Source organism: Balaenoptera physalus (genome assembly GCF_965194825.1).
Source record: "Balaenoptera physalus genome assembly, chromosome: 20".
Lineage (NCBI taxonomy): Eukaryota > Metazoa > Chordata > Mammalia > Artiodactyla > Balaenopteridae > Balaenoptera > Balaenoptera physalus.
The window spans coordinates 54,139,010-54,158,442 of NC_138901.1; the positions used below are offsets into that span (position 1 = coordinate 54,139,010).

A 19,433-nucleotide genomic window follows, 5' to 3' on the forward strand; every position below is an offset into this window, starting at 1 on the left:
ATTAACCAAGTCCATTTGAATCCTGGTTTCAGGGTTTGCTTCCGGGGAACCCAAACTAAGAGAATGACCTTGGGGAATTTAAGTAATAATAGCTGCCAGTTCCTGAGTGCCGGTGAATACATCAGGACCCCTAGCCCAGCGGTCCTCAGCTTTTGCGTGCATGAGAACCACCTGGAGACCGCGCTGCTCCGGGCTGCCCGCCCCGCCCCAGAGTCTGGGACTTGGTAAGTAAGTCTGAGAGAACCTGAGAAGCTGCACTTGCAACAAGCTCCCAGGTGATCCTGAGGCTGCTGGTCTGGGACTCTGCTTCGCAAACCGCTGCTCTATGTTATCACATCTAATCCTCACCATAACCCTGGGGCAGGTGTCTCAACCTCCATTTCCAAGGAACCCAGAGAAATTAAGAGACGTGGTCACCCAATAAACCTGGGGCTGAGCCAGGATTCAAGCCGAGGTCGGTCTCAGCTCTAAGATGCTCGCACATCTCAACCTCCAGCCACGTGCGAGCCCAGCTGGGGAGCGAGCAAAACTCCAAAGGGCTTCCCTCCCAGGCCCCTCCTGTCTGCCTCGGAGCCGGGGGAAGGGGCGGTGTGGGAAGGCCATGGGCTCTCGGTGCCTACTTCTTGGGCTGCCGCCAGGGCCAGGGAGAGGGGACACCAGGCCTGTGGCCCCGAATGGGGCTCCTGGGAGTAGCTCCCATATAGGCAAGGGGACCCAGGGCTGAGCACCTACCTTGGCTGCTGGTGGCTGGCCTGGGGGCCTCGGGGCCCAGGGCGGGCGGCCCCTGGGGGTCCCCCATGAAGTGGTGGAACCATCGGCGCCGCAGCTGGCGCAGCTCTGAGTTGCGGCTGTGGAGCCAGCGGGGGCCGGGCCGGGGCCGGGCCAGGGGGCCCCGCAGCACGTCCACGCCGAGCAGCAGCTCTGGGCTGACCCGGGGGTCGTGCAGGGCTCTGCTGTCCAGCAGGCCCACGCCCAGCGCCACGGCGGCCACGGGCAGGGCCTGCAGGGGGCCGGGGGCGCGGGGGCCCGGCGGGAGGCCCACGCGGGCCCGCTGCAGCAGCAGGAGGCTGCCGGTCATCAGGTAGGCGGCTGTGAGGAAGAAGAGCAGGAACTGCGTCCGGCGGAGAAACTTCTGCAGTCGGAAGAAAGGTTTGGCCATGCCCCTGGGCGGCAGGGCTCCCGGCTGGAGCCCAGGGACGGCTCCTAGCACCCAGGCGGGAGGGAGGCCGGGGCCTGCGGAGGCGTCATCCCTGCATCCCGGCACCAGCCTGTGCTCTCCCGGGGTTACTCTTCCTCCTGCCTGGTTTTCAGCAGGTGCTCAGATGGCACCATCACTTAACTCCGGCCCAGACCCTGCAGCTGCAGCTTCTGCCCAAGTGTCACAAACTCTGCCATCCCTGGGCTCTAGCGACCCTCGTCTCCAGCTTATAAATCTGGAAAAGAAGAGAAAGGGCACTTAGATGCAATAGGAGGGTCCACTTCTCCCACTGCCCCAGGGTCAGGCGCCCTGCACTCCTGGGCTCTGTTTACCAAAGGGAACAGCCGTGTTGCAAGAGCACACGGCTCTGCCACTGCACGACCGTGTGACATCAGGTGGGTTACTTCACCTCACTGGGCCTCAGCTTCCTCATCTGTAAAAGGGGACTAACACTCTTTCTCGGAGCGGTAGGAAGATCCAATAACGATAGCAGTAAGGAGGAAAAACAGCAGCAGAGGTAGGTTTAAAAAGGATAACCAACAAGGGTCTACCGTATGGCATGGGGAACTCTGCTCAGTGTCATGTGGCAGCCTGGATGGGAGGGGAGTCTGGGGGGAGAAAAAAAGAAAGAAAGAAACACCTTCCACTCCCATCCAAAAAAACAAAAAAAAAAAACCCCAGAAAAACCCACAGCAGTGTCTTTGTACTGAATCCTTACTTCACGCCAGGCACTGAGCTAAACGCTTTCTGTATCATCTCATTTAATCCTCACACCAACCCAGCGAGGTAGATACTGTACAGTACTATCCCCATTGTACAGATGAGGAAACTGGGGCAAAAGGAGGCAACGTAACTTTCCCAAAGTCACACAGCTGGTGAGCAGAGGAGCCAAGGTTTGGAACAGTCTGTATTCAGAGCCTGGACTCTGAACTGACACGTGGCCCAGCCTATAATGAGACCCCACCACCTACGTGTGCACCCAGACCAAGGCATGGGTATACAGCAGGTGCTCAATACATGCGTGCAATCTGCTGACTCCCCGGGTGCCTAGGGGCTGCAAACTGTCTTTTGGAAATGCTTCTGCAGACGTGGGTCGGTTTTAACACAGGAGAGGCCACACGGGGAGAGAGTGGGCTTGCATAGTCTTTCGAGGCTTCCTGAAGGCAGGAGGCCAGGGCAGGAGAGTGCCCCAGGCCATGCACCTGCCAAACGGGGCTGGGCACCTGGTGAGGTGAAGGGGGGAGGGCTCTCAGAGCAGCCTTCCCGGGTGCCCCTCTGCTCCCCAGGACTCAGCTCTCACGCTGGGCTTTGGTTTCCTTTGGCGGCGCCTCTGAAGTCCACTGTCAGGGGTTCGCAGAGGGTCCCGCAGCTGCTGTGAGCCGGGCTGCTGGGTGAGGACGGCCCTTAACACAAGGACAGGCTTGTCCCGGGAAGAAAGACTCCTAGGAGCGTGACTAAGCCGCTGCCTGTAACAAGGCCCGGTACCCCCGCCAGGGCCCCACGGCCCCTCAATGGCTGCTCTGTGCCCTACGGACGGCGGCTGGGTGTGAGAGGAAAGACAACGTTTGGGCTCTTGTGGCCTGGCATTCCAGGGTCCTGGGAGGGGCCCAGACCAGCATGACCCTTTCTGATTCAGTGCTGAGAGCTGCCAGGTTCTGAGGCTTCTGGGGAGGGCAGGATCTGGGAATATGGGGGTCCGGTGGGTCCTTTAGGCTGGGGCAGGGGTGGCTGGCTAGGGAATCAGCAAATGAAGGTGGAATTAAACCCTGAGTCTGGGAGCCCTTCCAGACGGGTCTCCAGAGCTTTTATTTCCTCTCTAAGCTGATGTGTGCCAGGCCCACCCCAGCCAGCCTCGTCAGATTTGTAGAACCGCAGAGAAAATCCCAAGAAATCCTGACTGATCTCCCTGCCTCTAGCTTTGGCCCCTCCAATCCATCCTCTGCAAGGCTGCCAGGGTGATCCTACTAACACACAAATCTGATCATGGCTCTCCCCTGCTTAAAACCCTTTTCAATAGCTCCCCATGGCTTTGGGATAAACTCCAAGCTCCTTAGCATGACATACAAGGCCCCCTTCCTGATCCAGTCCAACCAGATCATCTCTCGCCAGGCCCTTTCCTTCTGCTTCCCCATGACGTGTGCACATGTGCATGTACACACACACACACACACACACACACACACACACACACAGAGTCCAGCAGAGCGACCACACAGCACATCTGCCCTGGTGCCTTTGTACACAACGCATTTGATGTCTTTTTCTCCCTCTTTGCCTGGTGAATCCTTGTGTATCTTCCAAGAATCAGCCCAGGTGCCACTTCCTCCGAGAAGTTCTCCCTGACCACCACCCACCCACTGGTGTAGATATCTCTGTCTTCCCACAGCCCGTGCTGACCCCCATCCCAGCATTCACCACCCCAAGATGATTTTAATTGTCCCTGTACTTGTCAATCATCCTTGCAGGACTGCGACTGACTCAAGGCTAGAGGTCATGCCCTATGCATCTTAGTAACCCTGGCCCCCAGCATGAGCCCCAGAAGCATAGATGCTCAGCCATCTCTGTTTCTGAACACATTTTAAAAAAATGAACGAGAAGATACATTGATAGGCGAATCATGATATCAGAAACCGCCTCCTGTGGGGGTCAGGGCAATGAAATCTCAAATTCCCGTTATCCAGAGCTGTGGGAGCCTCGCCGGAAACACGGGAGACGGAGTAATACGTAAGCACAAAGGACACAGCTTCACCACTTCAGGTCTTACAGATACATGGAAATTAATAAGGGTGCCTGAGCTTTATATGTTATCCTTCTTGTGTGGTCATTCTAGGAAGAGAGGTTTCCGGATCTGCTTGCAAAAGGCTTCTGGTTACAAGATCGGGATTCTATCAGTGAAAAATCCTATAAAACTAAAATATAAGGGGAGAGAGGATGCCTGCTGTGGGAAGAACGGTTCTGATGAGATGGAGCCAAAAGGTGGGCAATGGATCAGCAGTTCAGAATTTTGAAGCCAAGACCCGGCCAGAATTCCATACGCATTTGTATACAGGCTCTGGGAGCAAACTACAAGGGACACGGTGGGATGGGGCACTGTCAGGGCTGATCGCACCCGGGTTCCCCAAGCGCCCCCCCCAGGTCCTCTCTAGAGCCACCCCTTCCCAGAAGGGCCTCTCCTGGTCTGGGGAGGTGGGCACTGGACGTGGGGGCAGGGGGCAGCTACTTTCACGCCAGCGCTCAACGACCCTGGCCTCCTATAAGGCAGGCCGCCACTCTGAACTTCTAACATCGCGAAGCCGATTCCCAGCCCGGAACACCTGCCACATCAGGAACCGGTCCCCCTGCCCAGACTTCCACCCCACTTCCCACTGATATTACATTTGTCAGTCGTCCCCCACTCTCTGCCACGCTCTCCCCCAGGGCACAGATGGCACCCGATTTCTCGCCACATCCCCAGATCCTAGCACACATCCGGCAGGGCAGTGCCCCTAAAAATGTTTGTTGAGTGACTGAACCTGAAAGAGGCCTGGGGTGGGGGTGGGGGTGGGGGCTGGGCCACGTGCAGAATCTGCACAAGGGCTCTCAGCCAAGCCACAAGGCAGCTGCGCAGCAGAAGCAGCCAGCACCTGGGGGGCGTATGTAGCCGCTGCCCATCATCTGTGCCGGCTGTACCCCAAAGCCAGGAGGCCCTGCATGAGAGCAAATCCACCTTGAGCAAGTCACTGCACAGGGCAGAGCCTCAGGCTCCTCATCTGTTAAATGGGGGTAAATAGGCATTGTCGTGGGATCGAATCAGGGAGTAAACCTTCTGTTGCCTACAGCCTTCAGCTTACAAGTGCAAAAGAGGCCAACATGGAGACGCTGGAGGAGAGGCCTGCAGCAGCTGAGCTGTGGGGGAAATCAGCCACCCACACCTCCTCTCAGCCTCCAACTCCCTGGGGTGGGCGCACTATCCCAGTCTCACTTGAAGCTGCCCCCATGCTAAGACAGCTGTCAGCAATTGCTTGCTTTTTCAATGCCACCATTTACGAAGCACTTGCAGCGTTGAATAATCCGGCTAGACTGGGTTGTGTCTTTCACCTGCACCATGTCATTTACTCCCATCTCCCGCCGAGGCAGGTGCCCTGATCACCCCCATCTGAGGGCCCAGGTCTCTAAAGCTCAGCTGGGTGAAGCGCCTTGGCCAAGGCCAGACAAACCAGGACCGGAATTCAGACCTGGCTCCCTGCTCCCAGAGCCCACCCCATGCCCACTAAGCTTCCCGCCTCTCTCCCCACACCAGCTTCACAGGAGGCAAGGTTGATCCCTGAAAGGGGTTTAGTGTGCCTCCATCACCACCTTTTTGAAAATATGCCAGGATGAAGCTCCCAGACATGGCGCCTCACACGGTGTCACCCCCCCCCTCGCCCCGCCCCCGTCAGACCTCCCAGATGCTGCCGTGTGATTAGTGTACCAGCCTCCTGGGCCCCTCCCCTCCTTGCAGGTCTGGACCATTTTTCCCAAAGGCATGCTTCCCATGTGACACTGCCTGTCTGGGAATCATGCAAAGTGCTTCAGGGGAATGATGGGGGGCAGGGGGCCCACCCTTACCTGAGGCTCCGGCCTTGTTGGGAGGGAGGCAGCACCAGGGAGGCACTGAGCCTCAGGCTGGACAAAGGTGGACACCAGCTGCCCTGCCTGGTGGCCTTCCAGAGGCCCAAGTGTCACCCCAGAGGAGACCAGGGCCCAGGGGAGGGAGCGCCTCAGTTTCTTCCCAGGAATGAGACAAGAATATTGGGACAGAGGGGCTTCTGGGGGTCTCAGGTGGGGACTTAGACAACTTGAGCCCTTGGCTGTTACCTTGTTGTTATCTGGGCCCCGGGTGGCAGCTGTGGCTCAGCCTGAAGGGGCGAGGGTTGGGCAGATGGCACCAGGCTAGGGTTTCCAAGGGACTGAACAGGAGAGGGGTGTCGACAGCCGGGAGAGGAGAGAAGGCAGACCCTAGGGCCTGGGGGCTGGAGAAAGAGGTCAGAGATGGCCTGGGCCGGACCAGTGGCCACTGGGGTTCAGTCATGTGACTCTATCACCCCCCCAACCCCCCGCCAGAGAGAACAGGCAGGTGAGGGGAGAACAACACCAGCTGCCCCAGAAGCGTTCCGGCCACTGCGGCCACTGCAGGGAGGGCTGCAACCCTCTGGGGATCCAGTGCGTGCGCTCTTAGCAGGGTGAGAGCCCTAGGCTCAAGGAACAGGGACCGACATGTTGCTCCCCAGACAAGGAGACGGGCGTTCGTGGTCTAGCAGTTCGGAGCCCCAGCCTGCGTGACCGGCAGCTGGGGTCGGGGCAGGCGGGGGTCTCAGCCTCAGGACCTCAGCAAAGCCACACCGGGGAGCCTCCAGCTGGGCTCAGTGCTCTGAATTAGCCCTCCCTTGTCTCTTCCCACCCTCAACCCCTGCCTCTGCCCTGCTCAGGCTCAGTGCCTGTCATTTGGACCCCGCCCCCTCTCCGAGACGCTGTCCCCTCCCAGCATTCTAACAAAGAGATCTTTCTAACACCAAGAACTAGCAATGCTATAGCCTGCAATGGCTCCCCAGGACTCAGATGACCAAGTTCAAGTGCCTCAGCCTGGCATTCAGTGGCCCTTCCTGGTTCAGTCTCCCAGCAACTTCCTTTCAATATTCCTTCCAGAACTCGACGCCCCACTGGCCAGCGTGCGATGCTTCATGCCCCCTTACACATACTCTCCCGTCGGCCACGGATGCCAACGTGGGCCCCATCTTGTGGCTCTGAAAGGCTTTGTGGCTACCAAGGCTCAGCTCTAATGCCACCCCCTCCAAGAAGCCTTCCTGATCCCCGGAGCAGAGTCACTCCCCAGCGCTCGACGGCGAGGCTGGATGCTCTGGGCAACGTGTCCTGCCTTGAGTCCCGGCTACGCTACCCACTTCTCCTCCCAGCCTATGAGCCCCTCATAGACACAGGCAGTGCCTCTGTCCACCCCTGGGTGGGGCACAGGGCAGACCCCAGAAATCTGTGCCCACTGGCCACCCTCCAAGGCTCAGGGCCATGCTGCTCTCATCCCAGGGTCCCACGCCTCTGGGTCTTGGAGATTCAGAAAGAGAGCAAAGGGCCCACTAAATATAGATCTGCTGGGCCCTGGGGTGGGACAAGGTCTGGGAAATGGGAATGGGGTGGGGCCCCTGCCTTTGAGGAGGCAAATCTTTTGATCTTCTGAACTTCAGAACTTAAAAGGTCCAAAATAAGAAATATTGCTAAAACGGTATAAAACATAATAGTAAGGTTGAAACTCCATGCAATGCAAAGGAGGTGGGGGGAGGGGGGAATCCTCCAGCAAACCCAGTGTTGGGGTTCATATAAATAAGAATAAATCTTTATGTACCACATTAGAGATTGCGAGGTACTTTCACACGCTCTCAAGTGTGCTGAATGAATCAACAGATCATCAGATGAATGACTGATCTTCCCATAAACTCGTGAAGTCAAATCATTATCATCTCCATCGTGGAGATGCAGAATTTGAGGCAGACAGAGGGCAAATGAACTTGACCAAAGACAAATAGCTATTGCTAGACTGAACTCAAGTTTTCGGATTCCAGGTCTGTGGCCTCATCTACCATATCACACGGTCTTCACCTGTTCAACTCCAGGGGTGGAGATTCCTCCAGGCACCCCTCTAGGGGCCGGGGCTGCAAAGAAAGACAGAATACCACCAAATGCACTAAAAGGCATTTCGCCTTTTTAGTTGGTTGATCTGGAGCCCAACCCACTCTTGCAAGAGCCAATCACAGACACTTTTAGGCTATCTCTGGGCCACCTCTTTAGTAGAACCTGATTTTGTTCATGTGTTCATTATGTTTCTCCCATTGAGTGGCAAACTCTCGAGGTTCGTCCAAACCCCACTGAGTGATTTGGATAAATCTGGGCAAGTGGGTGGAGTACCCAGCCAAAGTGAACCTCGCCCTTCTCTGGCTCTGTGCCCGCCGTGCCTCAGGTCACTGGGATGGGGGACTTACGCCGGGGGTGGGCCTTCCTGTCCTCAGTACCCTCCTGGCTCCCTCATGAGTTTCCAGGAGCAAGAAAAAGAGAATCAAAGTGGAGGAGGAAAGCCTTAACAGCTATCAAGAGGCACACAGTGTTCTATGATGTACACAATTAATTCACCCCATTCTTCCAACTACTCTCACGTCCGCATTGGGAGATAGAGTTCCTCCCTAAATACGTTCTCCAAAAGTGCCACTCTTCCAACAACTTTCCAGCTGATACGTCAACATGCTGTTTATTAAAACCACGAGGAAGAGAGATTAAAAGCCGCAGTGTGAAAAGAGGCCCAGGGAGAAGGTAGTCCAAAGCCACGTTCAAGCACTCACTCCTCAGATGAGCAGGGCTTGCCTCCAACCCAGTTCTGCCCCTGCTGGTGGGTCTGATCATCACTCACACCCTATGGATAAAGACCCCGAAGGTCTAAACACTGAGCTTTGCCCTGGCCTCAGTGTAGCTCTGGAGGGAGAGTCCGGGGCACTGGTCTCACTACAGCTGACTGGGGTCTGAGCCGGATAGGATCGCAAGCTGGGCGTGTCTACAAAGAGAAACACGCCCTCCTGAGAGGCGCTGCTCAGACATGGTTCAGTCCTGGTCTAGAGGCTCTGGGTTGCCTGTTCAGGCAGACTCTACAGGGAAGCGGCTCTGCAACTCACTGCCCAGCGCTCAGAGGCTCAAGCTTTAGCAGCCGACCAACTGGTGGCCCACAGTATCCACTTCTGCCTGGTTAGGCAGACAGGAGGCAAGGGGCAGGGGTCTGGCCTTCTGCCTAATCCTAGCATCTCTTCACTTCTAGCCAGACATGCTGTAGACCACAGGACAGTGCCCCACAGGGCTCCAGCGCCCACTGAATAAGGCATCCCCTCACCCCAAAATAAGGCATTCTTCCAGAGGAGCTGTGGTAATGGTCCTGCTGAAGACAGGGGGATGCAGCTGCAGGTGAGGGCCAGGGGGCCTCTCCTGGGGGAAGATGAGGCTGCCGGGCTCGGCGCACCAGCCCCGCTGCCTGCCACCCTTCCTTCAGCAAGTGTGCATCAGAGACGAACACGGCTACTCCTCCCCATGGAACTGCTCGGCTCTGATGGCCCACCGGGGCACCTTTTCCAAGGGACTGGTGAGGCCAGAGCTAAGGGTATGGCGTGTGGGTAGTGAAGGGAATACTAGAGGGAAACCTCCCCGCTGCCCTCTCTCCAGCCCTTGCAACCAGCAGGCAGGGGCGGCTGCAGGCAGGGCGGAGCCAGCCAGCTTTCTGCCTCCTGTATTCCACTCGCCACTAGCCCTCACTCTCTGTGCCCGATAACCTAGGCTATTCAGAGGAGTAAAGAAAAGCACCCCCCCCAACTCCTGATCCCAACCACGGCGTCCCAACATGGGATAACCCAAGCGCTCCATAAACTGAAGCATGCCCTTCCAGCGGCAAGAGGGAGGAGAGCGTCTACCACTGTTAGAAAAGTAGAGAGGAGTTCCGAGTCTGTCCATCTCGGGAGCAGGTGGGGAGCAGGCGAGCGTGGGCAGCAGCGGGATCCCAGGGCAGGACGGGGCGGGGGGGGGGGGGGTTGGAACCCTTACAACCAGCCCTCCCACTGCTCAGAGAAGGGTCAGAGGTCTCCCTCTCCGCCCCCGCCTCCCCACAGGCGAGCCAGCACCGAGCAGGCATCATCCGTGGGCACAGATGCTCAGGAAAACAGACACCCGGGAGGCTGGTCACCCTGAGGCAGAAGACCCCCTGGAGGCTTCCCATGAGAAACGAAAAACGCAATTAGTAGCCTCCAGTCGTGAGTTTCCGTCTACCCTTAGGAAAATGCAGAGCTCTACCTGGAGTAATTTTCTGGACGAAATACGTGCGTTTCGCCTTTGCCCGCGCCTCAAGTTCACCAAGAGACAGAGAAAACCCTCCGCTGACCGGAAGCCTGGCGTGGTGGCGGAACGAGAGGGAGCTGCCGCTGGTAAACGTCTCCTCTTAGAAGAGGCAGTGCGCACCCCAAAGCCTGTCCTCGCCCCCTCCCCGGATCCACGGCTCCCTCCGGGGAGACGGACGGTCTCTGAGGATTCCAGGAGGCGGGCGCGGCTTGGGAAACTGCTTTGCGCACCCCCGCCCCATCCCGCTCGTGCCGAAGCTGCCCCCACCCCGGCTCCACGCGCACACACTCCCGGGAGAAGCCGCCGTGGCCCCGCGAGAGGCGCCCCCCGCCAGCGCGCCCCGGAGCCGGAGCAGGTGCAGCCCGGCCGCGCTCCCGGCCGCGTCTACACAAACTTGTTGGCCCGCGGCTGGGGGAACCCTGCCCGCAGCCCGCGCGGGGGTCCCGGCTGGGGCACCCGGAGATCGCACTCACCCCGCGATCGCGGCCAGCTGGGGCGGCCGCTCCGGCGGCCACGCGCCCGCCTCCCAGGGGCGCCAAGCCCGCAACCCCGCAGTGCCCGGAGCCTTGGCGCCCTCGGCGCCCGCACGCCCCCGGGCGGCCCGCGGCGAGGAGCGGCCCGACGCGCCTCGGGCACAGGGCGCCGCCACCTGGCTCCCTGGGCTGCGGACGTCCGGGCTGAGCCGCGGCGGCGGAGCAAGCGGGCGCCGAGCGGGCGGCGGGCGACGGGCGGCGGGCGAGCGGGCGCCCGGCTCTGCACATGCTCACTCGCGCGGCCCGGGGACAGCGGCCGGCCGCCGCCGCCGGGTCCTAGAGGCGACCGTCCTGCCGCCGCCCTCAGCCCGCCGCCAGTGGGAGGGGTCGCGGCTGGCGGGGCGGGGCGGCGCCCACCCCCGGCCCGGGTCCTGCGGACCAGCCCACCTGGCGCTGCCACTCGCGCTGCTGGGGAGCAGAGACTCTGACACTCACTCCCATACACACACACACACACACACACACACACACACACAGCCTCGCTCTCAGTAAAATACACACACCGGGCGAATGCATTGGCGCTCACACCAACACGCAGGGCACTGCCACACAACGGAGCACGCCGCCACACTCGCTCAAACCCTCAGGGACACACGCACACTGATTCAAACACACTGAATCACTGCTTCACAGACACCCTGACACCTACACTCACACACACACACACACACACACACACACACACACACACACACACTGGGCTCTGTCTTGCTGGGGCACTGTGACAGGCACACCTGTACCTCCAGCCACCCAGTTTGTAGCGCTCTGATACCAACTCACAGAAGCAGACACACATTGGGTCACTGTCCCATGCAGACCTAGACACTGACACCCACATCCTTGTGCATGCACACACAAACGCACACACACACCGCTGTCTGAGACAGTCACCCACAGAATCACTACCCCACAGACAAATACACTGACACCGTCTCCTATGCCTACACACTCAGGACTCTACCGCCAGCTACTACACTGCCCCACACAGACCTACGGTGACAAATCTACACCTAGGTATAGCCGCCCACGCACCGGCGCCCACTGACAGACACACTGTTGTACAGAGAGTCACACTGGGCATTGGCCTGCAGGCACACACACAGACACACACACACTGAGGTGGACAGGCGCTGATACAGACACACAGGTGTAAAACCACACTGCTATACACAATCCCCTTCTTAAAATAAGGGCTGGATCCAACCTTGAGGATTTCCCCTCCACGCCCCACCCCTGCTCCTCGGAAGCCCCCAAGCCACAGTGCTACCCCTGCCTTGCCAGGTGCATCAGTGGCCCCTGTCCTCACCCAGGGCTGGCTGCTGAGTTGCTCCGGAGGCTGAGGACCAGCAGAGGCTGCCCGGGCAGGATGCGATGGCATGGCTCTAAACCCGGCTTCCTGAAAGGGAGTTTCATGCCTCCGACTCCCGCTAGGGGCAGCGCAGCTTGGCAAGGCTCAGAGGAGCCCATTTTCAACAGGTGGAGGGCGGGCAGGGAGAGGATTAGCCTGGAGACCAGTTGGAGCCCCGCTTTATGTAGGTCAGTCAAGTGGCTCCCAGAAAGGAAAGGGATACGCTTAAGTTTGTCAGGCCAAGTGCCAGAATTAGGAGAATCAGCCCCCCTCCCTGGGACGAAGGTGGGGAGCTCTGGAGTCCTTGGGGGAACTGGGAGAGGGCACAGGGAGTGCGGGGTGTTACTGGCTTGCAGAAAAGCCCCCATGCATGTCCCTTTCAGAGTGTGAATGGGTGTGTTGCTATTATTACCAACAACAATAACCCACTGTACATTTTTGATTTTTGAAGCCCTCTCCAGGACCAGCTACGTAATCTGTGGGACCCAATGCAAAATGAAAATGTGGGCCCTTTGATCAAGAATGAGTAAGAACTTCAAGAAACAAGAACAGAACATTGAACCCAGTGCAGAACCCTTCTGAGCATGGGCCCCATGCCCTGCGCAGCTCTTGTGCTGGTGAAGCTGGCCCTAATTCCTTCGTGCCCGTGGTCTCACTTAAAACTCACAATAAGTGGTGTGTGCCTTCACCATCTTTATCTGAAAATCAGAGAAAATACACCCATTCTTGGGCTTTTGTGACAATCAAATAAAATGCCTGGTGAGTTCATAGCACACTGTCTGCCGCAGGGTACACAAGTAACGCCTTTTAGTAAACATGATGCGAAGAGCTCTCTCCCAAGGCTTTGCTACAATCCAGAAATACCACCTGTGCAATGCTCTCTCGATCCACAGGCTTGTGGTGACTCCTTGTCCTCCAAATGTCACCTTCCCGGAGGCCTGCCCAGACGTCCCAGCTGAAGCACCTGCCTCTCTGTCCAGTTCCCAGGCTGCATAAAGCATACCGCCCCACCCTCACCCTGTGGATCTATTTGCTTATTGTCTGTCTTCTCTTCCCAGCCCCCTCTCAGCCCCCACAAAGCCACGCGAATTTCTATCTCATTCAGAACTCTTTCCTTCGTGCCTAGCTTATTCTGGGCACATCGGCATGCCCACTAAATATTTATTAAATAAATAATTAATTGGTTTTTTTTAAAAAAAATGCAATGTGCCTAGCATGACATATTTTTAATGAACTCAAGCAGTTTCCCAGTGGTCACCATGTGTCTTCCCGAGAACTCAGAGACTGCTTCCTCCTGCTCAGGTCCACAGACAGATCCGTGATTGTGTCTGGCCATCTTACAATGGCCCAGCGGGTTCTACTGACCATCAGGGAGATCAGGAGGGAGAGTGTGGAGGGCTCATGGAACCGCGTCCCCCTGCCAGGGGCCTGTGGTGGGAGACGGAAGCAGGTGCCCCTCCGATACCCGCGAGCGCCTGCATCCGGCGTCCTCCTCCTTTGACCACCTAGCTCTTGGCTGCTGCTGCATCAATACGCTGGCAGGGTGGCACGGACGTGACTGTCCCGGAGTCGCCTGTGAAGGTTGCCTTTCACTCCTGGTGGAACCTGCCTCATTGGAGCAAGCATTGTTCAGAGACGGAGAGAACCTCTGGCAACATCTGAAAAGAAGGGGATGCAGTTTCTTCCTTCTTCCTTTGCTTTCTTCCCCTGTAGTAGTGCTGTGACTTACTGGTGCCCCCTCCGTGCACTCAGACCTGCAGCTGGCTTCAACACTTTGCTGTGCTGCCTATTTAGTTGCTCTCTCCCCTGAGTACTGCAGAGACTTAAATATGCCTTTGTGAAGACGCCAGCCGCACAGATGGTAATTGTCCCCCCTGCTGAGCTGTGCCTGCAGATACCAGACCAGGCCGGGGGAGGGCGGGAATCTGTACCTTCCTGGGAGGGAGGACGGGTCTGGTCTGGTCTGGGAGCATCTGGACTTCCTAGGCATGGACCAGAGGTGCCCTGAAAGTTTCAGGAATTCAGAGGTAGCGGAGAGAGACTGGGATTAGAACGGGGAGGAAGGCTGAGTTCCTTTTCTGACTAGACCAGAAGAGCCTGTGTGGCCTCATGCAAAACCTACCTTGCTGTGTCCTGGTTTGCCTTTCTGTAAAATGGGCAGGTTGTCTAATTGATCTTCAAGGGCCTTTCTTTAAGAGAGGCAGGGGAACGAAATGAGGGTGCTTTGAGGTCAGTTCTGCTTCTCTAGTTGGGCAAATTCAATCATTTTCCCCAGATGTAGTTTTTTTAATCTGCAAAATGGGGAAAAGGTCTTCCTTCCAGTACAGAGTTCCTGGCACACGGTATACGTTCAGGAAGTGACCGCAAGGATGATTCTTCCAGCTGCTGGCAGTTATGACGACAACTCCAACTGGCTCTGGTGTGGGGTCTGGTGTGGCAGGTGCTGGCAAAGAGTTTGTGGGATCCAGATGAGAACTGCCTGACCCCGCCACCCCTCCTATCTGCACAGAGGCAGCAGTGAGCTGGGGCTGAGGAACAGAAAGCACTGAGGCACTGCCAGCCGAGTGCAGAAGTACGTTGGGTTAGACACAGAGCTTCTGGGCTCAGTCATCAGCTGGAAGGTGTAGGGGTGCAGGGGCTGCAAGTAGGCTCTGGTGGAGAGGGTGGCAGAGTGGACCCCGGCTCTGCTCCTCCTGCCTGCCTGGTGTGCACGTGTGTGCTTAGCAGAAGAAACACCTCGTCTTTGTTCCATTTTTATGAACTTCCCTGGAAGTCATTCATCAAAGACCTTGAACTTGCAAGCTGTCATTTCAGTGAAGCTGCTGGAGCACCTCAAGGAGATGGCAGTGATTAAAGAGGAGATGGGTTCACTTTAATAAACTTCTTATTTTGGAGGAACTTTAGATTTCCAGAAAAGTTGCAAAGATAGCAGAGCATTCGTGTGGACCCCTCACTCAAGTTTTCCCCATTGTTAACATCTTATATGACCAGGGTACCTTTGTCAAAGCTGAGAAACTCACATAGGCACACTGCTATTGACCAGATTCCAGACTTCATTTGTATTTCACCAGATTTTCCATTTATGTCCTCTTTCTGTTCCAGGACCCACTCCAGGGTCCAGGTTACCCCATTGCATTTAGTTATCCCACCTCCCCAGTCTCTTCTGCTCTGTGACAGTTACTCATTCTTTCCTTGCCTTCCCTGAGAAGTACTGGCCAGGTATCCTGTGGAACGTCCAGGAGGCTCATTTCAAACAACTAAACTAGAGGAGTTTTTAAACCTGGTGACATCATGTGACTAATGACGCTGTCTCTGTGTGTGAGCCTACTGACCAAGATTCATTAAGAGAGACCTGGTCAGCATCCTAAGGAAAGGAGACAAGAAAGAGAGGCCACCATGGAAGAAATTCCAACAGCATAGAGGTTGTCAGATGGCTAGTGGCTGAAATGAAATTCTGGAGGAAACATAATGTCAAGTTCCAAGTTCCAAATGTAATAATGGCCGATTCCCAGAGGCGCACCTGATATGCAGGGTCTGCTCATTACCTGTGTTCCTCCTCATCCCAGGTATCCTGGCCACACAGGAAGGGTCACTGGGGAAGGAGTGCTGCTCCCCCGGAACTCCCACCTCCAGCCCTACCCCTTCCGTCCCCCACCCTGTGTGGAGTTCCAGATTCATCCACTTACCCAGTTGGTCCTCTCCCCTCACCTCAGCCTGATAGAAAACAGCACACCGATGGCGGTGGGCACAATAAAGTCTCCATAAACATCTTCATCAGGGGAAATTAATCCTTTGTTTGGAAGTATTTTTAAGAAAGAGCAACATGTTTGGTTCTTTCTGATCCCTTTCCTCTCCCTCCCCTTTGTAGGGATTTCTACTACAGCGCCTTAAACACAGCTGTGCTGCTGTGCTGGAAAGTGGAGTGGCCACTTTGGGACCATGAGATGACAAGCCAGCCCTCTATGTGGGACAGAGCACAAAGACAGAAGAGGCCTGGGTCTGAACCAATGGAGGACCCCCTTTCCTCTGGACGCATGTTAGAAAAATAAGGTCTATTTGTACAGAAACAAATCCTGCTCACTTATGCCCTTTTATGTGGTTTCTTTCCTCCAAATTGTGAGCCCTCAATATCCAGCATAGGATCAGCAAAGTCCTAATAACCAAGTCTGCTAACCAAGTGAGTGGAACTCTAAAAATCCTACAGAGTTTGAGTTTCTGCCTTCTGGAAGGTTGGGTGTACAAGCAAGCGGATGAGTGGAAAGTGGGTGGAAGGGCTGTGGGTGTGCAGCTGGACGTAAGGAGTTGTGGGCAGACAGAGGGCAGATGCTCAGTAGGAAGGCTTGAATGTATAGATGGTTAGCTCCGCGAGAGCAGGGAGCTTGTTTGTCTTCAAGGTCACGGCTGTCACCAGCACCCTCCTCTCCCCTGCCCTGAATAACCTTACTGCCTAGAAGCCCAGTCACATGGTAGCCCCTCCCCTACCTTGCCCAGGTTCCCATCCACCCCTCTCCATCCTCGTCTCACATTGCCAGGCCCGTTCCCCTATAGGTCTCCCTCCGGGCGTTCCCATGCTCTCTGTCATCTCCCCCCGTCAGCCTGTGTCACTCCATCTCTGGAGTTTGCCCATTCTGTTTCCTTTGCCTGGAATGCCCCTCGCCTCACAATCTGTCACTCTTTCAGGGCCTGGGACAAACTCTCCCTCCTCCCTGAAGTCTTCCCAGATTTCATGTCCAAATTTAGTCTCCTACCCCCATCAGTGTTCCCACAGTTTTGTGCTTGGGATAAAAGCCAGGATGGGGAAACACAGGAGCCAAGTAGGAGGAAAAAGCGTGTGTATATGTGTGTGTTGGGGGGGTGGGTGTAGAACTGTTCAGAGCTTTACTGTCCCAGAAAGTACTTATGTCACCACCTGTCTGTCCCAGGGGAGCATGGCAGGAGAAGGTGCTGTCACTTAGGAAGAATCCGTGGTTTGCTGGGTCCTACGCTAGGCATTTTACGTTTGTTAATTTAAGTAATCCTCCTCACAACCCTATGAAGTCTGTACTGTGTTAGTTCCATTTTACAGACGAGAAAACTGAGGCTCAGAAGAGTTAAGTGACTGAGCCAAAATCACACACCCAGAAAGTGGAAAACCTGAGTTGGAGCTCAGATCTGGTTGGCCTCAAAGGGACCCGTTCCAGTGGGCTCTAACTTGGTCACTCATGTCCACCCACCTGTCCATCCCCCCCATGCCACCCGTGAGGCACACAGTGACAGCCTCTGGCCTCCTTCCCTTGCACAGTCATCCCAAGGCCAACACACACATGCTTGTCCTCCATCTCAGATTGTGAAGGAATTCTATGGAAAGGATGCTTGCTGAGTTGTTACTAACAGAGGACATGGCCAATGTCATTGCCAGAACCCAGGGGATCATGGGAGGGAGGGAGGGAGAGATGTTATTCTCTTAGAGGTTCTTGAGCTGTATCAAGGGATCCTCTCGGGAGAAGGACAGAAAAGAGCTGCAGAGGAAAGGAATCCTCAGCCCTGCCCTGCATGTACCCCAGTGCCAGGTGCCCCAAGCATGTGGGCTCACCCTCAGGAGAAATCTATTCTATTACAGGACACACATGCGAGAGGAGCAAAGTCACTTGGATGAGTAAAGTGTTCCCCCATGTTTCATCTAGTTCTTCTGCTTCCTTTTATGCGTGTTCCCTGAGGGGAGCCGAGGGATAGAGGGAGCGGAAATGCACTGGATCGAGAAACTCACTGTTCTCTGGAAGTTCATCAGAGCAGACAGACTCTGCCATTCGCTAATCACGTGACTTCACCTCTTGAGCAGCACCCTTCACCTCTCGGAGCCTCAGTTTTCTCATCTGAAAAATGGAGAGAATGAGAGTGAGAGGAGATGAGGTGTTGGGGGCGCCTCAGGCCTGTGCTTCCCGCCTTACATGCACGAAGTTAATTATTTCTTTTCCTCTCGATGTGTTCTCACAATTTGTAGTTATGTTTTCTTTTGGGTACCTATTGGGTTAATGTCTGCTTCTGAGACTAGACTTTGGAACCCGAAGGCAGAGGTCATTCTAAAGTTCATGAAGGCTGCTTCCCCAGGAGTAGGACAGCGGCTGCCATGGGGCGGGGCTTGGGAAAGATGAGAACAGTGAATGATGCTTCGAGCTCCCTCTCCATTCTTGCTTTGGCCACCCCTGCAGGGATTGTGCCTGAGGCTGGGGCATGCACTGGTGCCTGGGGGTGGTGCAGAGCGCCGGAGGATGGTGGGTGAGGGCTGGGTGCTGGTGGGGACCTGGGGATTCGGAGACTGTCTGTCTAATTCAGATGGGCCCTGCCAACCCTGCTTTCACCAGTTTGGGCAGCTCAGGAGAGCAAGGAATATGCTTTGGAGGAACAGGAGTAGAGATTGAGAAGACTTCAAAGAAGAAATGTTGGTGGGTGGAGGGGAAGGATACTTTAGGATGAGGAGGGGCCGGTGCAAGGCGGCAGAGACTAGGGCAGCAAACATACCTCGGGTGCTCAGGGGAAGGTGAGAAATTCTCTGTGGTTGGCAAGCAGGTGGGGGCAGGAGGCTAGAAGTGTATTAGGAAAGCCTGAGGGATTTGGCCTTTATCCTGGAGCTAGGTAACGGAGAGCCAAGGAAAGTTTTCCACCCATGGGTAGAAACAGTGGTATGGGGAAGGGAGGGGAATAGTGGGTCCTGACCATCCTGACCATCATCCCCAGGCCTGCCTGTTACCATGGCAACCAATGGCGGGGGGTGGGGGGTGGGGGCGCGTGAGAGGGATCTATCTTCCTGTTTCTATATGTATGAGTTTGACCCTCAGCATCTCAGGCTGAGTCTAAGACAAATAGCCGTGGCCACCTACTCCCCTTAGAGCCCCCAGGTGAGGAGGGCGTTTCAGCACTGTCCCAGCGAGCAAAGGCCTGGCTTGTGGCCCCTGTGCCCCTCCTGGCCCCCCCTCCCTGACCACCTGAGGGATGACAGGGCTCAGGTGTGCGTCAGGCTGTCTGACCAGCTTCCACCCAGTCCTGACCAGGCTCTGAGGAGCAGGGAAATGGGAAGTGACAGCAAATGCCAGGAGTCACTAAGTCTCTGTCACCTCGATTTCCAGGCAGATGCAGCAGGTGCTGAGCAAATGCGGCGCTTCAGAGACACCCCTGTCCCTGCAGGAGCCGCCTGCGCCGAGCTGAGGCCTGGCCGCACCCCCATGCCACCCTGCCCCTCCCTCAAACCAGCCTCCCTGCCCCAGACCCTGCACCCCTGTGTCCAGCCACAGCCCAGCCCTGGCCCGGAACCATCTTTTATAAAGACAGATCTGGCTCCTCCACACCCAGCCACAAGCTGGTGGGCTTATCTTTACCCATCATCAGGACTGTCTCCTCAAAAGAAATGACCTTCCTCGGTACTTTTTAAAGATAACCTCCGTGGGAGTTCCCTGGTGGTCTAGTGGTTAGGATTCCAGGCTTTCAC

General features: G+C 56.3%; 1 protein-coding gene across 2 annotated transcripts in view; it reads right to left on the reverse strand.

The window, feature by feature from the left end:
* WSCD1 (WSC domain containing 1) overlaps positions 1-19,061 on the reverse strand; it is a 53,030-nt gene extending 33,969 nt beyond the window's left edge. Inside the window, exons 1-2 of one of the 2 annotated variants that reach the window (XM_082443881.1) lie at positions 11,930-19,061; positions 733-1,433 (exon numbers count right to left, since the gene is read on the reverse strand). In XM_082443881.1, coding sequence (XP_082300007.1) covers positions 733-1,159 — 427 coding nt within the window. In that variant the 5' untranslated portion in view covers positions 1,160-1,433; positions 11,930-19,061. Of the gene's footprint in view, positions 1-732; positions 1,434-10,563; positions 10,828-11,929 lie in introns of those variants that run through there. The other variant, XM_082443880.1, reaches the window with a different exon arrangement.
* Between the last annotated feature and the right edge of the window lie 372 nt (positions 19,062-19,433).